The sequence below is a fragment of the Heterodontus francisci genome, chromosome 9 (assembly GCF_036365525.1).
Source record: "Heterodontus francisci isolate sHetFra1 chromosome 9, sHetFra1.hap1, whole genome shotgun sequence".
In the NCBI taxonomy this organism is placed as follows: Eukaryota; Metazoa; Chordata; class Chondrichthyes; order Heterodontiformes; family Heterodontidae; genus Heterodontus; species Heterodontus francisci.
This window is the reverse complement of record NC_090379.1, coordinates 18,822,754-18,841,449: the sequence shown is the minus strand read 5'-3', so window position 1 is coordinate 18,841,449 and position 18,696 is coordinate 18,822,754. Positions and strand designations below refer to the sequence as shown.

The window sequence follows — 18,696 nt, the reverse complement described above, 5'->3', positions numbered from 1 at the left end:
CTGGAGTGTCCCCACAACATTCTGACTCAGAGGCAAGAGTGCTACCAACTGAACCACAGCTGACAAACAATTCAGTTATTCTGTGTGAATTCTGAGAGTGAGTGTTGGCAGAATATTGGACCACAGCAATATCACAGCTAAGCCTGACCTGTCCTTAACAAAGTCTGGGTACAACAGAAATGAAATTGGTCTCAGGTGGTATCGTAAAATGGGCAGTATTGCTTTAGCCACCAGTCGATATCCATTTACTTTAATAGAACTGAATCAGGGAAGATAACAAGCGGCTGATGCAATGACACTCATTTAGCGCACCCATCCAAGATGAATTTCTACCCTACACTTCCAGCAGCACTCACTGGGGAGTGTTCAGGAAGGGCAGCCTGGTCAAATTTGCCATTGCTAACTCGGGTGTGATATGGCGCCCCTATCATTGCCCAAAGCTGAGATGAACTAACTGACCTCACAACAAGGACTTTCACCTCAGATCTTCCTGGTTTGAATGTCTCAGATACATGATAAAATTGCTGAGCTATTAGGATAGCCTCTTACAATACTATTTTGTTCAAAAGACTTCATTGTGTTTGGGGAAAAAATACAGTTGAAAAATATCAATTGACATTTTTAAAAATAACATCAACTGTCTTCCCCAATCAAAGTCCTATCTTGTTGGGTCTCATTGTCTTCTGTTGTTTCAGTTGCACCAGTGTTTGGGTCTCTACTGAGGCATGAACAGTTGTTTTCAGAAGTAAAGAACAAAGAGTACAGGAAGTTTAACGGAAATGTTTTTTGAAAAAAAAAATCAACTTTAAACATAGCTTTACCACAGCCGTAGCTCATTTTGTAGTATGCTCACCTCTGAGTTCGAAGGTTGTGGGTTCAGGTTCAACTCCGGACCTTGAGCACAAAAGTCAAGGCTGACTCTGTAGTGCAGTACTGAGGGAGTGCTGCATTGTCAGAGGTGCCATCTTTCCGATGAGATGTTAAACTAAGGCCTGTCTGCCCTCTCAGATGGACATAAAAGAACTTATGGCACTATTGCGAAGAGCAGGGAAGTTAGCTCAGTGTCCTGGCCAATATTTATGCCCCAATCAACAATACAAAAAAACAGATTATTGGGTCATTATCACATTGCTGTTTGTGGGAATTTGCTGTACAAAAATTGGCTGCTGCATTTCCTCCCTTACATCAGTGACTACATTTCAAAAGTACTTAATTGGTTGTAAAATACTTTGGGACATCCAGTGGTCATGAAACGCACTATATAAATGCAAGTCTTTTTAACTTAATGCCAAAGTGATTTCATTAACAGGGAGGATCCCTTTGTGCTTCAAAACAGCTCTGTTGTTTGCACCAAGACGATAGGGTGTTTCGTCAAATCAAATCCCAACCTGGTCTGAAATCAGAGCTCCCATTGCAAACAATGAAGCTGCATTGGGACGCTCATTCAGTTTTGACAAAAGGTATCTTTTGCAACTATTAGTTAATCAATGAATAATTGTATTTGCGGCACTTTGGTAGGAAGAATCAAAAGGCAGACTATTATTTAAATGGAGAGAGACTCCAAAAAAGTGCAGCACAGAGGGATCTGGGTGTTCTTGTGCATGAAACACAAAAGGTTAACATGCAGGTGCAGCAAGTAATTAAGAAGGCAAATAGAATTTTGGCTTTTATTGCTAGGGGGTTGGAGTTTAAAAATAGGGAAGTCTTGTTACAACTGTACAGGATGTTGGTGAGGCCGCACCTGGTGTACTGTGTACAGTTTTGTCCCCGTATTTAAGAAAGGATATACTGGCATTGGAGGCAGTTTAAAAGAGATTCAATCGGCTGATTCCCTGGATGAAGGGGTTGACTTATCAAGAACTGCTAAGCAGGTTAGACCTTTATTCATTAGAGTTTAGAAGAATGAAGGATGACCTTATTGAAATGTACAAAATTCTGAGGGGGCTTGACAGGGTAGATGTTGAGAAGATGTCTCCACTAGTGGGGGAATCTCGACCACAGTTACAGAATAAGGGGACACTCATATAAAACTGAGATGCGAAGGAATTTCTTCTCTCAGAGGTTAGTGAATGTCAGGAATTTTCTACCCCAGGGAATTGCGGAGGCTAGATCACTGGAAGTATTTAAAGAGGAGGTAGATAGATTTTTGAAATATCAGGGAGTTGAGGGCTATAAGGAGCTGGCACGAAAGAGGAGTTGAGGTCTGGGGCAGATGAGCCATGATCTTATTGAATGGCGGGGCAGGCTTGAGGGGCCGAATGGCCTACTGCTGTTCCTATTTCTTATGTTCTTATGGCATTGAGTTGTAGTCAAGTAATATGTAAAATTGACAATTAAAAAAAATATTTCAAAAGAACAAAGAACAGTACAGCACAGGAACAGGCCATTTGGCCCTCCAAGCCTGCGCCGATCTTGATGCCTGCCTAAACTAAAACCTTCTGCACTTCCAGGGACCGTATCCTTCTATTCCCATCCTATTCATGCATTTGTCAAGATGCCTCTTAAACGTCGCTATCGTACCTGCTTCCACCACCTCCCCCGGCAACAAGTTCCAGGCACTCACCAACCTCTGTGTAAAGAACTTGCCTCGCACATCCCCTCTAAAGTTTGCCCTTCTCACCTTAAACCTATGTCCCCTAGTAACTGACTCTTCCACCCTGGGAAAAAGCTTCTGACTATCCACTCTGTCCATGCCGCTCATAACTTTGTAAGCCTCTATCATGTCACCCCTCCACATCCGTCGTTCCAGTGAAAACAATCTGAGTTTATCCAACCTCTCCTCATAGGTAATGCCCTCCAGACCAGGCAACATCCTGGTAAACCTCTTCTGTACCCTCTCCAAAACCTCCACGTCCTTCTGGTAGTGTGGCGACCAGAATTGCATGCAATATTCTAAGTGTGGCCTAACTAAAGTTCTGTACAGCTGCAGCATGACTTGCCAATTTTTATACTCTATGCCCCGACCGATGAAGGCAAGCATGACGTATGCCTTCTTGACTACCTTATCCACCTGCGTTGTCACTTTCAGTGACCTGTGGACCTGTACACCCAGATCTCTACCTGTCAATACTCCTAAGGGTTCTGCCATTTACTGTATACTTCCCACCTGCATTAGACCTTCCAAAATGCATTACGTCACATTTGACCAGATTAAACTCCATCTGCCATTTCTCTGCCCAAGTCTCCAACTGATCTATATCCTGCTGTATCCTCTGACAATCCTCATCACTATCCGCAACTCCACCAACCTTTGTGTCGTCCGCAAACTTACTAATCAGACCAGCTACATTTTCCTCCAAATCATTTATATATACTACAAAGAGCAAAGGTCCCAGCACTGATCCCTGCGGGACACCACTTGTCACATCCCTCCATTCAGAAAAGCATCCTTCCGCTGTTACCCTCTGTCTTCTATGACAGAGCCAGTTCAGTATCCATCTTGCCAGCTCACCTTTGATCCCGTGTGACTTCACCTTTTGTACCAGTCTGCCATGAGGGACCTTGTCAAAGGCTTTACTGAAGTCCATATAGATAACATCCACTGCCCTTCCTTCATCAATCATCTTTGTCACTTCCTCAAAAAACTCAATCAAATTAGAGAGACACGACCTCCCCTTCACAAAACCATGCTGCCTCTCGCTAATAAGTTCATTTGTTTCCAAATGGGAGTAAATCCTGTCCCGAAGAATCCTCTCTAATAGTTTCCCTACCACTGACGTAAGGCTCACCGGCCTATAATTTCCTGGATTATCCTTGCTACCCTTCTTAAACAAAGGAACAACATTGGCTATTCTCCAATCCTCTGGGACCTCACCTGTAGCCAATGAGGATGCAAGGATTTCTGTCAAGGCCCCAGCAATTTCTTCCCTTGCCTCCCTTAGTATTCTGGGGTAGATCCCATCAGGCCCTGGGGACTTATCTACCTTAATGCTTTGCAAGACACCCAACACCTCCTCCTTTTTGATAATGAGATGACTAAGACTATCTACGCTCCCTTCCCTAGGCTCATCATCCACCAAGTCCTTCTCTGGTGAATACTGATGCAAAGTACTCATTTAGTACCTCGCCCATTTCCTCTGGCTCCACACATAGATTCCCTTCTCTGTCCTTGAGTGGGCCAACCCTTTCCCTGGTTACCCTCTTGCTCTTTATATACGTATAAAAAGCCTTGGGATTATCCTTAATCCTGTTTGCCAATGACTTTTCATGACCCCTTTTAGCCCTCCTGACTCCTTGCTTAAGTTCCTTCCTACTGTCTTTATATTTCTCAAGGGATTCGTCTGTTCCTAGCCTTCCAGCCCTTAAGAATGCTTCCTTTTTCTTTTTGACTAGGCTCAAAATATCCCACGTTATCCAAGGTTCCCGAAACTTGCCAAACTTATCCTTCTTCCTCACAGGAACATGCCGGTCCTGGATTCTAATCAACTGACATTTGAAAGACTCCCACATGTCAGATGTTGTTTTACCCTCAAACAGCCGCCCCCAATCTAAATTCTTCAGTTCCTGCCTAATATTGTTATAATTAGCCTTCCCCCAATTTAGCACCTTCACCCGAGGACTACTCTTCTCCTTATCCACAAGTACCTTAAAACTTATGGAATTATGGTCACTGTTCCCGAAATGCTCCCCTACTGAAACTTCGACCACCTGGGCGGTCCAGTATGGCCCCATCCCTAGTTGGACTATCTACATATTGTTTCAAGAAGCCCTCCTGGATGCTCCTTACAAATTCTGCCCCATCCAAGCCCCTAGCACTAAGTGAGTCCCAGTCAATATAGGGGAAGTTAAAATCACCCACCACTACAACCCTGTTACCTTTACATCTTTCCAAAATCTGTCTACATATCTGCTCCTCTACCTCCCGCTGGCTGTTGGGAGGCCTGTAGAAAACTCCCAATATCGTGACTGCACCCTTCCTATTCCTGAGCTCCACCCATATTGCCTCACTGCACGACCCCTCCGAGGTGTCCTCCCGCAGTACAGCTGTGATATTCTCCTTAACAAGTAATGCAACTCCCCCACCCCTTTTACATCCCCCTCTATCCCGCCTGAAGCTTCTACATCCTGGAACATTTAGCTGGCAATCCTGTCCTTCCCTCAACCAAGTCTCTGTAATAGCAACATCATAGTTCCAAGTACTAATCCAAGCTCTAAGTTCATCTGCTTTACCTGTTATACTTCTCGCATTGAAACAAATGCACTTCAGACCACCAGTCCCGCTGTGCTCCGCAACATCTCCCTGCCTACTCTTCCTCTTAGTCTTACTGGCCTTATTTACTCGTTCCCCCTCATTTATTTCACTTGCTGTCCTACTGCTCTGGTTCCCACCCCCCTGGCACACTAGTTTAAACCCTCCCGAGTGACGCTAGCAAACCTCGCAGCCAGGATATTTGTGCCCCTCCAGTTTAGATGCAACCCGTCCTTCTTGTACAGGTCCCATCTGTCCCTGAAGAGACCCCAATGGTCCAGATATCTGAAACCCTCCCTTCTACACCAGCTGTTCTGCCACATGTTTAGCTGCGCTATCTTCCTATTTATAGCCTCACTGGCACGTGGCACAGGGAGTAATCCCGAGATTACAACCCTAGAGGTCCTGTCTTTTAACTTACTACCTAACTCCCTAAACTCCCCCTGCAGGACTTCATCACTCTTCCTGCCTATGTCGTTGGTACCGATGTGTACCACAACCTCTGGCTGTTCACCCTCCCCCTTCAGAATGCCCCCTGTCCGTTCAGAGACATCCTTGACCCTGGCACCAGGGAGGCAACATACCATCCTGGAGTCTCTTTCACGTCCACAGAAGTGCCTATCTGTGACCCTGACTATAGAGTCCCCTATAACTATTGCTCTTCTGAGCTTTGTCCCTCCCTGCTGAACAACCGTGCCAGCCATGGTGCCACTGCTCTGGCTGCTGCTGTTTTCCCCTGATAGGCCATCCCCCCCCAACAGTATCCAAAATGGTATACTTGTTAGAGAGGGGGACAGCCGCAGGGGATTCCTGCATTGACTGCCTGCCCCTTCTAGCGGTCACCCATCTATCTGCCTGCACCTTGGGTGTAACCACTTCTCTAAAACTCCTGTCTATGTTGCTTTCTGCCACCTGCATGCTCCTAAGTGCATCCAGTTGCTGCTCCAACCGATCCATGCGGTCTGTGAGGAGCTGCAACTGGGTACACTTCCAGCAGATGTAGTCGTCCGGAACGCTGGAAGCGTCACGGACCTCCCACATCTCACAGGTGAAGCACTTCACCCCTCTAACTGACATTTCTCGCACTAATTAATAAATTAATTTAAGATAAATAAATACTTATTAAATCCTTACTAAATTGTTATAATAACTATATGGTCCCTAGTGCTAGATTCCTACTATAAATATTAAATGCTAACTAAATACAGTAATCTCCTCCCTCTGGTTTAGTTACTCTACTTATTAATTAGTTAATTAGGGTTTTAATCAATTTTTATCAATGTTTTATATTCAAATTCAGTTAAAAAAAATTCCCTACCAGGCAATCAGGTCACAGCTTTCTGTGATGTCACATTATTTCCCCTTTATTTCCTTTACAGTTCCTTTGCAATTTATTTTTTAGTTCCATTAATAACTGTTCATATCTTGATAGAGATCCAAATGCCAGAATCACAGAAACAAACTGCAATCTGGTACTTATTTGTTGGTCTGACTTGTTTTTTTCTTATTCATTCACGGATATGGGTATCGTTGACAAGGCCAGCATTTATTACCCATCCCTAATTGCCCTTCAGAAGGTGGTGGTGTTGCACCTTCTCTTACTGCTGCGGTCCATGTGGTGATGATCGGGAGTACCAGGATTTTGATCCAGCAACGATGAAAGAACAGCAATATATTTCCATGTCAATATCGTGGATGACTTGGACAAGGTGGTGTTCTCATGTGCCCATGCCCTTGCCCTTCTGGATGGCGGTGGTTACGGGTTTGGAAGGTGCTGCCAAAGAAAGCGTTGCAAGTTGTTGCAGTGCATCTTGTAGATGATACACACTGCTACCACTGTGTCCCAGTGATGGACGGAGTGACTGTTTAAGGTGTTGAATGCAGTGCAGATCAAGTGACTGCTTTGTCCTGGATAGTGTCGAGCTTCTTATGTGTTTTTGGAGCTGCACTCATCCAGACAAATGGAGATTATTCCATCATATTGCTGCCCTATAGGTAGTGAACTGCCTTTGGGGAGTCAGGAAGTGAGTCACTTGCCACAAAATACTCTGTCTCTGACCTGTAGTTGTTGTCAGAGTATTTATGTGACTGTGGTCAATGTTGGATATTGATAGCAGGGAATTTGAACTTGGTTTATTTTATTCATTCAGGGGATGTGGGCATCGCTGGCCAGGCCAGCATTTATTGCCCATCCCTAATTGCTGTTGAGAAGGTGGTGGTGAGCTGCCTTCTTGAACTGCTGCAGTCCATGTGGAGTAGGTACACCCACAGTGCTGTTAGGAAAGGAGTTCCAGGATTTTGACCCAGCGACAGTGAAGGAATGGCGATATAGTTCCAAGTCAGGATGGTGTGTGACTTGGAGGAGAACTTGCAGGTGGTGGTGTTCCCATGCATTTTCTACCCTTGACCTTCTAGTTGGTAGAGGTCGCGGATTTGGAAGGTGCTGTCTAAGGAGCCTTGATGTGTTGCTGCAGTGCATCTTGTAGATGGTACGCACTGCTGCCACTGTACGTCGGTGCTGGAGGGAGTGAATGTTTGTGGGTGGAGTGCCAATCAAGCGGGCTGCTTTGTCCTGGATGGTGTCGAGCTTCTTGAGTGATGTTGGAGCTGCACCCATCCAGGCAAGTGGAGAGTATTCCATCACATTCCTGACTTGTGCTTTGTAGATGGTGGACAGGCTGTGGGGAGTCAGGAGTTAAGTTACTCGCCTCAGGATTCCTAGCCTCTGACCTGCTCTTGTAGCCACAGTATTTATATGGCTACTCCAGTTTAGTTTCTGGTCAATGGTGGCCCCTAGGATGTTGATAGTGGGGGATTCAGCGATGGTAATGCCATTGAATGTCAAGGGGAGATGGTTAGATTCTCTCTTGTTGGAGATGGTCATTGCCTGGCACTTGTGTGGCGCGAATGTTACTTACCACTTATCAGCCCAAGCCTATATTGTACAAGTCTTGCTGCATTTCTACACGGTCTGCTTCAGTATCTGAGGAGTTGCGAATGGTGCTGAACATTGTGCAATCATCAGCAAACATCCCCACTTCTGACATTATGATTGAAGGAAGGTCATTGATGAAGCAGCTGAAGATGGTTGGGTCTAGGACACTACCCTGAGGAACTCCTGCAGTGATGTCCTGGAGCTCAAATGATTGACCTCCAACAACCCAACCATCTTCCTTTGCGCTAGGTATGACTCCAACCAGCTGAAAGATTTCCCCCGATTCCCATTGACTCCAGTTTTGCTCGGGCTCCTTGATATCATACTCAACCAAATGCTACCTTGATGTAAAGGGCAGTCACTGTCACCTCACCTCTTGAGTTCAGCTCTTTTGTCCATGTTTGAACCTAGGCCGTAATGAGGTCAGGAGCTGAGTGGCCCTGGCAGAACCTGAGCGTCACTGAGCAGGTTATTGCTGAGCAAGTGCCGCTTGATGGCACTGTTGATGACACCTTCCCTCACTTTACTGATGATTGAGAGTAGGCTGATGGGGCGGTAATTGGCTGGGTTGGACGTCCTGCTTTTTGTGTACAGGACATACCTGGGCAATTTTCCACCTTGCATGGTAGTTGCCAGTGTTGTAGCTGTACTGGAACAGCTTGGCTAGGGGTGCGGCAAGTTCTGGAGCACAGGTCTTCAGTACAATGCCGGAATATTGTCAGGGCCCATAGCCTTTGCAGTCAGTATCCAGTGCCTTCTGTCGTTTCTTGATGTCACACGGCGTGAATCGAACTGGCTGAAATCTGGCATCTGTGATGCTGGGGACTTCAGGAGGAGGCTGAGATGGATCATCAACTCGGCACTTCTGGCTGAAGATTGTTGCAAATGCTTCAGCCTTATCTTTCGCACTGCTATGCTGGGTTCCCCCATCATTGAGAATGGGGACATTTGTGGAGCTACCTCCTCCAGCTAGTTGTTTAATTGTCCACCACCACTCACGGCTGGATGTGGCAGGACTGCAGAGCTTAGATCTGATCCGTTGGTTATGGGATCACTTAGCTCTGTCTATTGCATGCTGCTTACGCAGTTTGGCATGCAGATAGTCCTGTGTTGTAGCTTCACCAGGTTGACTCCTCATTTTGAGGTATGCCTGGTGCTGCTCCTGACATGCCCTCCTGCACTCTTCATTGAACCGGGGTTGGTCTCCTGGCTTGATGGTAATGGTAGAGTTGGGGATATGCTGGGCTATGAGGTTGAGTACAATTCTGCTGCTGCTGATGGCCCACAGCGCCTCATGGATGCCCAGTTTTGCATTGCTAGATCTGTTCGAAATCTATCCCATTTAGCATGGTGGTAGTGTCACACAACACGATGGAGGGTATCGTCAATGTGAAGGCGGTACTTTGTCTCCACAAGGACTGTGCGATGGTCACTCCTACTAATACAGTCATGGACAGATGCATCTGCGGCAGGCAGATTGGTGAGGACGAGGTCAAGTATGTATTTCCCTCTTGTTGGTTCCCTCACCACCTGCCGCATACCCAGTCTAGCAGCTATGTCCTTCAGGATTGGGTCAACTCGGTCAGTAGTGGTGCTACCGAGCCACTCTTGGTGATGGACATTGAAGTACCCCACCCAGAGTACATTCAGTGCCCTTGCCACCCTCAGTGCTTCCTCCAAGTGCTGTTCAACATGGAAGAGTACTGATTCATCAGCTGAGGGAGGACGGTAGGTGGTAATCAGCAGGAGGTTTCCTTCTCCATGTTTGACCTGATGCCATGAGACTTCATGGGGTCCAGAGTCGATGTTGAGGACTCCCAGGGCAACTCCCTCCCGACTGTATACCACTGTGCCACCACCTTTGCTGGGTCTGTCCTGCCGGTGGGACAGGACATACCCAGGGATGGTGAAGGCAGTGTCTGGGACATTGTCTGTCAGGTATGATTCTGTGAGTATGACTATGTCAGGCTGTTGCTTGACTAGTCTGTGGGACAGCACTCCCAACTTTGGCACAAGCCCCCAGATGTTAGCAAGGAGGGCTTTGCAGGGTCGACAGGGCTGGGTTTGCCGTTGTCTTTTCCGATGCCTCGGTCGATGCCGGGTGGTCCGTCCGGTTTCATTCTTTTTTATTGACTTCGTAGCGGTTAGATACAACTGAGTGGCTTGCCAGGCCATTTCAGAGGGCATGTAAGAGTCAACCACATTGCTATGGGTCTGGAGTCACGTGTTGGCCAGACCAGGTAAGGACAGCAGATTTCCTTCCCTAAAGGACATTAGTGAACCAAATGGGTTTTTACAACAATCGACAATGATTTCATGGCCATCATTAGACTAGCTTTTAATTCCAGATTTATTAATTGAATTCAAATTCCACCTTCTGCTGTGGTGGGATTTGAACCCATGTCCCCAGAGTAATACCCTGGGTCTCTGGGTTACTAGTCCAGTAACAATACCACTATGCCACAGCCTCCCCAGTTAAATGTCAAGAGGAGGTAGTTACATTTTCTGTTGTTGGAAATAGTCAGTCTGGCACTTGTGTGGCGCCAGTCAGCTGCTCAGATCTGACTGTTGTCCAGGTCTTGCTACATGCGAGCATGGACCATTTCATTAGCTGATGAGTTGCGAATGGAACTGAACACTGCGTAATCATCAGCAAACATTCCTACCTCTGAACTCATGATGGAGGGATGGTCACTGATGATGCAGCTGAAGATGGTTGAGCTGAGGACACTGTACTGAGGAACTCCTGCACTGATGTCCTGGGACTGAGATGATTGGCCTCCAAAAACCACAGCCATCTTCCTTTGGTTTTCGTAGCAACAGGAGAGGTGGGAATAAATAGTTCTAAAATGAGTTGTATGGGGTGATTCCTCACTCCCTTCGGGGAGCTGTGCTCAATGGGAATGCAGGTCAGAGAACAGGAATTTTTTTTTAATTTGTTCATGAGATGTGGCTGTCATTGGCTAGGCCAGCATTTATTGCCCATCCCTAATTGCCTTTGAGAAGGTGGTGGTGAGCTGCCTTCTTGAACTGCTGCAGTCCTTGAGGTGTAGGTACACCAACAGTGCTGTTAGGAAGAGAGTTCCAGGATTTTGACCCAGCGACAGTAAAGGCACAGCGATATAGTTCCAAGTCAAGATGGTGTGTGGCTTGGAGGGGAACTTGCAAGTGGTGGTATTCCCATGCATCTGCTGCTCTTGTCCTTTTAGATGGTCGGGTTCGCAGGTTTGGTGAGTTGCTGCAGTGCATCTTGTACATGGTACACACTGCTGCCACTGTGTGTTAGTGGTGGAGGGAATGAATGTTGAAGGTGGTGGATGGCCTGCCAATCAAGCGGGCTGCTTTGTCCTTAAGTGTTGTCGGAACATCCAGGCAAGTGGAATGTATTCCACCACACTCCTGTCTTGTGCATTGTAGATGGTGGACAGGCATTGGGGAGACAGGAGGTGAGTTGCTCGCCATAGGATTCCCAGCCCCTGACCTGCTCTTGTAGCTTCAGCATTTATGTGGCTGGTCCAGTTCAGTTTCTGGTCAATGGTAACCTCCAGGATGTTGATAATGGGGAATTCAGCGATGGCAATGCCATTGAACATCAAGGGGAGAAGGTTAGATTCTCGCCTGTTGGAGATGGCCATTGCCTGGCATTTTTGTGGCGTGAATGTTACTTGCCACATATCAGCCCAAGTCTGGATGTTGTCCAGGTCTTGCTGCATCTGGACACAGGCTGTTGCAGTATCTGAGGAGTTGCGAATGGTGCTGAACATTGTGCAATCATCAGTGAACATCCCCACTTCTGACCTTATGATGGTGGGAAGGTCATTGATAAAGCAGCTGAAGATGGCTGGCCCTAGGACACTGCCCTTAGGAACTCCTGCAGTGATGTCTTGGGACTGAGATGATTGACCTCTAACAAACACAACCATCTTCCTTTACGCTAGGTATGACTCCAACCACGGAGAGTTTTGCCCTGATTCCCATTGACTCCAGTTTTGCGAGGGCTCGTTGATGCCATACTCGGTCAAATGCTGCCTTGGTGTCAAAGGCAGTCACACTCACCTCGCCTCGAGTTCAGCTCTTTTGTCCATGTTTCTATGAAGGCTGTAATGAGGTCAGGAGCTGAGTGTCCCTGGCAGAACCCAAACTGAGTGGCAGTGAGCAGGTTCTTGCTGAGCAAGTGCCACTTGATAGCTCTGTCGATGACCCCTTCCATCACTTTGCTGATGTTTGAGAATAGGCTGATATGGTGGTAATTGGCTGGGTTGGATTTGTCCTGCTTTTTGTGGACAGGACATATCTGCAGTTTTCCACATTGCTGGGCAGATGTCATTGTTGTAGCTGTACTGGAACAGCTTTACTAGGGGCACAGGAAATAGGAGCAGGAATAGGCTATTCGGCCCCTCAAGCCTGCTCCACTATTCAACTAGATCATGGCTGATTTACCCCAGCGCCATTTTCATGTACTATCCCCATATCCCTTGATATCTTTAGTATCTAGAAATCTATCAATCTCTGACTTGAATATACTCAATGACTGAGCCTCCACAGCCCTCTGGTGTAGAGAATTCCAAAGATTCACCACCCTCTGAGTGAAGAAATTCCTCCTAATGTTAGTTCTAAGTGGCCTACCTCTTATTCTGAGACTGTGTCCCCTGGTTCTAGAACCCCGCCGGGGAAACATCCTTCCTTCATCTACCCTGTCATGCCCTATAAGAATTTTGTGTGCTTCAATGAGATCGCCTCTCATTCTTCTAAACTTTAAAGAATATAGGCCCAGTCTCCTCAGTCTCTCCTCATAGGACAATCCTGCCATCCTAGGGTTCAGTCTGGTGAACCTTCGTTGCACTCCCTCTATGACAAGTATATCTGTCCTTAGATGAGGAGAGCAAAACTGTGCAGAGTACTCCAGGTGTGGTCTCACCAAGGATCTATGCATTGCAGCAAGACTTCTTTACTGTTGTACTCAAATCCTCTTGCAATAAAGGCCAACATACTGTTAGCCTTCCTAATTGCTTGCTGCACCTGCATGCTAGCTTTCAGTGACTTATGAACAAGGACACCCAGGTCCCTTTGGACATTAACACTTCCCAATCTCTCACCATGTAAGAAATACTCTGCACTTCTGTTTTTCCTACCAAAGTGGATAACTTCACATTTTTCCACATTATATTCCATCTACCATGTTCTTGCCCACTCTAGCCTGTCTAAATCCCCTTGAAGCCTCTTTGCATCTTCCTCACAATTCACATTCCCACCTAATTTTGTGTCATCAGCAAACTTGGGGTATAATATTGCAGTATCTCATTCTTGCAATCTCGTCAAGTGTGGCTCCTCCCGTTGGGAACAGAGAATCACCCCTCAATGTAGACTTGCTGAAATGTCACATTCATTTGGATTGAATATTTTCGTTTATTAAATTATCTCAAATTTCCAGACAGGTTGAAAGTGAAGGACAACCTGTGGTTATTCCTGCTCCAGTGAATATGTGGACCAGTGAATCCATGGTGTTTGTTTTGTTTCAAAGGAGTGACTTTTTTTGGCCTTATCTTGCAGGGTGTTGCAAAATGTATCGGAACATAAACCAAGATCATACTACATTCTTGCATTGGATGACTCAAAGCACAAGCTGAAAGAAATAGCCAAGGTAACATTTAGAGATCCTTCCTGAAAGAAAGACTTGCATTTATCTGGCGACTTTCACACCCATCAGACATTTCAAAGTGCTTTATAGCCAATGATGTGTAGTCACTGTTGTAATGTTCTTTTTTGATTGTGTCATGTAATCTGATAAAGTATATAAAGTATAATACAGTATATAAATGCTTCCAATGACACATCATTTGCTTGTATTAACGTAATTTTGACATGTGGGAAATTTGTGAACAACCCTCCCAACACCTGCATCTCCACAACACTGTCAGTAGAAAATGAGATGATGTTTGCAATAAGTTAGCTTTGAACCTATTCACTTTCCTCCTAAAAGAATCCATTAAACTTCATTGTCAGCATGAATTTGTGCAGTAAGGATTTGCCGAGGTGTTTGCTGGGGTGAGATAGCAATCCTGGTTGGTATGTATCCCCTCCCTAACCAGGTCACATTTCAAGATTGGTGCCTTTTTGCCTTAGGAGGGATTTTGGGTTGATTTATATTCAGGTGTTGCTATCAAATGAAATTTAGCACAAAAATTTCAAAATAAAAGAAAGCAAGCTGATATCAGTATAGGTGACTGTGAATGTGTTGAATTGTCATTAAAACCCAACTGGTTCACTAGTGCCTTTTAGAGAAGAAAACCAGCCATCCTCACCTGCTCTGACCTATATGTGATTCTAGTCCAACATGATTGTTTCTTAACTGCCCTATGACGTGGCTTAGCAAGCTACTCAGTTCTACCAAGCTGCTGCAAAGAAAAACAGCACAAGAAGAAGAATCACCAACAACTTCTCAGGGTAACTAAGATGGACAATAAATTTCAGCCTTGCCAGCAATACTGTTACGAGCAAGGCGGGAATAATGGACTGTTAATTCAGTCCCACTGCTCCACAGGTCATAGCATATCAAATAGTTTCCCAACTACTGCAAAATAGCCAAATTAAACACTGCATTTTTCCCCCAGAATAAAGCACATCAAACCAGGTTTCTTTAAACAACAACAACATTAACTATTTATTAGAAAATAAATAATAGGTCTTAACTACTATCAAGGTAAATCTATACATGAAAAGTCTCTTATTCCCTTAGCCCTTATGCACACACACATACATTCGAAAAGAAACCGGTTAACCGGGGAAAAGGATTTTTGGTACAGCTGTTTCTTAGGATTAGAAGGAATAATAAAAATAATTGAGCTTCACGTTCTGGATGTTTTTGGTATGGTTAGGTGTCCCAGAGTCAAATAGTCAGATGCTACTCGAAGTCTCTCCAGGTGAGGTTGATGAACAGTCTGTGATGGGTAGGTGTTCACCCCAATTTAACTGCAGCAGGTGTCAAATAGGTCTTCTTTCATGGGTGTAGCAACAGGTCTGCTCGGGGTTTTGAAGCAGCAGTCTAGCAGTAGAAGAATTCTTCAGATTTCAGGATTTCTTAGAATACAGGAAGCAGCAGGAAACTGACTGGATACAGAAATTCTTCAGAGACCGGAGGCACCAGGAATCTGCCACCTTTCAAATGCAGGATTCCTTTTCAAGAGATGCGAGTCTCCTTTACAAATAGAGGTAGCACTTTTCTGGGTCTTTTCTCTCTTGCTGCAGGCAGGCCAAGCAAAGATGTCAAATGCCTGCCCTTTGTCCAATTCACAGGCTTTTTTCGAGAGTCCAAAGTGAAAAAAGGACCTACCTGAACATGGTCACATGTCCAGACACAGTGTCTCCCCCAGGTTCAAAAACATCTCTGAAGGTCAAACCCCTGGGGTTTCCTTGAAACTGCTAGCCTTCCTATCCTTTTACAAGTTTAACTTCCTTTCAAAACACCCATAAGGTTTAACTCTTGTTCTGAACTTCCTTTCAAAACATTCCAAGAATTCCAATTATATTTGCAGGTGTCTTTCACTGAACAAAATCCTTTGTTTAGTTTTTTTTAAACACATAGCAGTCCAAGAGTTTAGTACAAAAATAAAACCTTGTGTGACAATGCCCACACCCAAGAATGAATTAAAAACAGCCAACAGCTACCTGGGAATATGGATTATATCATGTAGCTGGGACCTGATGGAGTGGCTAACAGAATTGTTCTTCTTAAATACTATATAAGGTTGAAACATTTGTGTTTATTAGTACATTATGGAGACATTTGCATAAGTAATGTTAGAACAGCTTCCTTTTATTGAACGCTGCAGGAGTCCTAACTGGATAGACAATCCGTTGCCATGACACCCACATAACTGCGGGCCGGAAGACAGCAGTGGTAATTTTGACTGACAGCACAATGAACCAATTCTGAACTTAAATAGGTGAGGGTAGGAGTCAGCGTCTCTCTGGCTGGAAAAGAAGACTCAAGTTTCAATTTAAAACTGTCTAGATTTGCAGAGAGCTCCCTTTTCCAATGGTTAGAGCTAGTATGCTCAGTAAATAAGTGAAGATAGGCCTATATTGAGGACCAAATTTATGTAATTAATTATCTTTGATATTAAGAGAAGCGTTTGGCATTGGATTCAATGTAACTAAAAACTGTATTCTGTTTTTAGCAAATCAGTTTCTTATTTTAAAATTGCCTTATTTAAACAAAATGCTTATTGATCTGCCTTCTAGAAGCTAGAAGATATTCACATTAGGTATGTATGAGATCACAGTATCCAATATACACAAGGGGTATTATTTCAACAAATGCTGGTTTACACTTTCATATGATTAGATATTCAGCAGGAAAGGTAAACTTCTTAACATCGGAGGTACAGGGCCCATTTATAGGAAAATATCTAATGCAGACCCAAAATTTGTAATGCCAGACCACTGAAGACAGTTGCATAGCCCAGACTGCTGTTCAAAACTTCATGTTATCTTGTTCTACTTAGCACTCTCACTTCTAGAACAAAAGTTATAGGTAGTTCCACTGATAAATTGAGATGGTGTTGCACTGTTGGACATTTTGTCCTTTGACACATTAAGCGTCATTCTGTTGCCCTGCTCATGTGGATATTAATGGCAATTTTCAAAGGAAAACAGAGTTCTGGTGAAATGTGATCGACCTGAAGTGTTATCTCTGCTTCTCTCTCCACAGATGCTGCTAGACCTGCTGAGTATTTCCAGCACTTTCTCTTTTTATTTCAGATTTTCAGCATCCACAGTATTTTGCTTCTATTTCAGAGTTCTCATGGTGTCCTGGACAACATTGCTCCCAACCAATATCACAGATTGATTGGTCATTTATCTAAATTCTGTTTGTGTGAAGTTATTAGTGCAGTATATATGCCTCATTTGCTTTTATAATAGTCAATGGATTTCAAAAGTGATTAATTGCATGAAATGCTTTGAGATATTTAGACATGATAATTCACTATATAGATATTTCCTCTTATTATAAGATCAACTCTATCAGCATTGGAAATTCAACCATTGATCTTCTGGTCTGTATTGCTTACTGCTATCTTAGGCAATGCCTTAACCGCTAGACCATTGGGAGATCTCTAAAGAATAGTTTAATCTACAATCCAGTACTATTATTTTCAGAGACCTGGTAAATATAATCTTTATCTTTACAGGCAATCAGCAAACTTGGACCTGGCAAAATCCAGCTCTTTCCAGAAGGAGATGCCCTGCTGAACTATGACTTGACAGTTAGTACACCATTTATTTCTCTTTTTAACCTGTACATATGCTAACTGTTTGAGTTTCCATTCTATTTAGCAAAGTAACAAATAAGAGGCTCACTCTAGTTTTGCCTGTGTTGCCCACATCCTAAAAACAAAAAAAGCACAAATAAAAGCAAAATGCTGCAGATGCTGGAAATCTGAAATAAAAACAGAAAGTGCTGAAAATACTCAGCAGGTCAGGTAGCATCTATGGAGAGAGAAGCAGAGTTAACGTTTCAGGTCTGTGACCCTTCATCAGAACTGTTCTGATGAAAGGTCACAGACTTGAAATGTTAACTCTGCTTCTCTCTCCACAGATGCTGCCTGACCTGCTGAGTATTTCCAACAAAAAAAGCATGTTGTTTATTTCCAAAACACTGTTGTTGCCTTCTCTACCTTCTTCTATAACTTTCATATTTGAAAATCTTATTTGTACGGCCTTCGTTTCTTTCATAAAGATGGGATGGTTTTATCAAACTTTAGACGCTCAGCACACTGCACTTAGAAACCATTACTGGGAAAGCACAGAGTAGCAAGCTGTGAGAGAATGAAAAAAATGATAAAGAGTTAGAGTAGTTGGCTAAGTAGATTGAAAGGAAGAAGCAAGGCTGGAGAAAGTGGGGCGCAAGAATAGGAGATAAATAAGAGGCAATGACAAGTTGGCTTAAGAGAGGGACCAGAGTAAAACTGGACAGACTGTCGGAAGAGAAGGCATGAGGCAGGAACAGCTGCAAAACATGCTGAGGGTGCTGACTGTCAGGGGGAGGGAGGAGGTGAAACTAGCTTATTTTCTACACTCATTCCAAATTATAGACATCGCAAACTATAAAATACATGAATATACAGGAGTTCCTTCATCATCTGAAGAAGAAAAGGCAGTTTAACATGTTGAGTGGACTTGTTTCACCAGATTTTTCACATTACACACTTGGGACACTGCAATTGTGATATTAGCTTCACCTAAAAGGTAAACCTTCCATGGGCCATTTATTTCATTTCACCTTACAAAATTTGAAGTTTTCATGTTTAAATTTCCTTTCTGTTCTAACAGCAATCAGATCTTGATCACTTGCTGGTGAATCTGGCGTTGGAGGCTTTCTACATCAAGGAAAACTTCAACATCCACTGGGTGGCTGAAGCCGGTATTGTGGAGAACATTCAGAACCTTATCAAAGAATTCAAGCAATCTCGAACACTTCTGGTAAAGCAGTTGATTATCTCCTTGATTAATCATTTCTTGTGGAAATTATTTTATGCGATTTCAATTGGCTATTTAAGCATCTGGAATTTTA

The 18,696-nt window shown here is 44.2% G+C and overlaps 1 protein-coding gene across 2 annotated transcripts in view; it reads left to right on the top strand.

The window, feature by feature from the left end:
- Nucleotides 1-18,696, top strand: part of ak7b (adenylate kinase 7b) — a 68,285-nt gene that overhangs the window by 30,294 nt on the left and 19,295 nt on the right. For both annotated transcript variants that reach the window (XM_068038614.1, XM_068038615.1), the window contains exons 8-10: nt 13,674-13,764; nt 17,315-17,389; nt 18,456-18,605. In XM_068038614.1, coding sequence (XP_067894715.1) covers nt 13,674-13,764; nt 17,315-17,389; nt 18,456-18,605 — 316 coding nt within the window. The remainder of the gene's footprint in view (nt 1-13,673; nt 13,765-17,314; nt 17,390-18,455; nt 18,606-18,696) is intronic.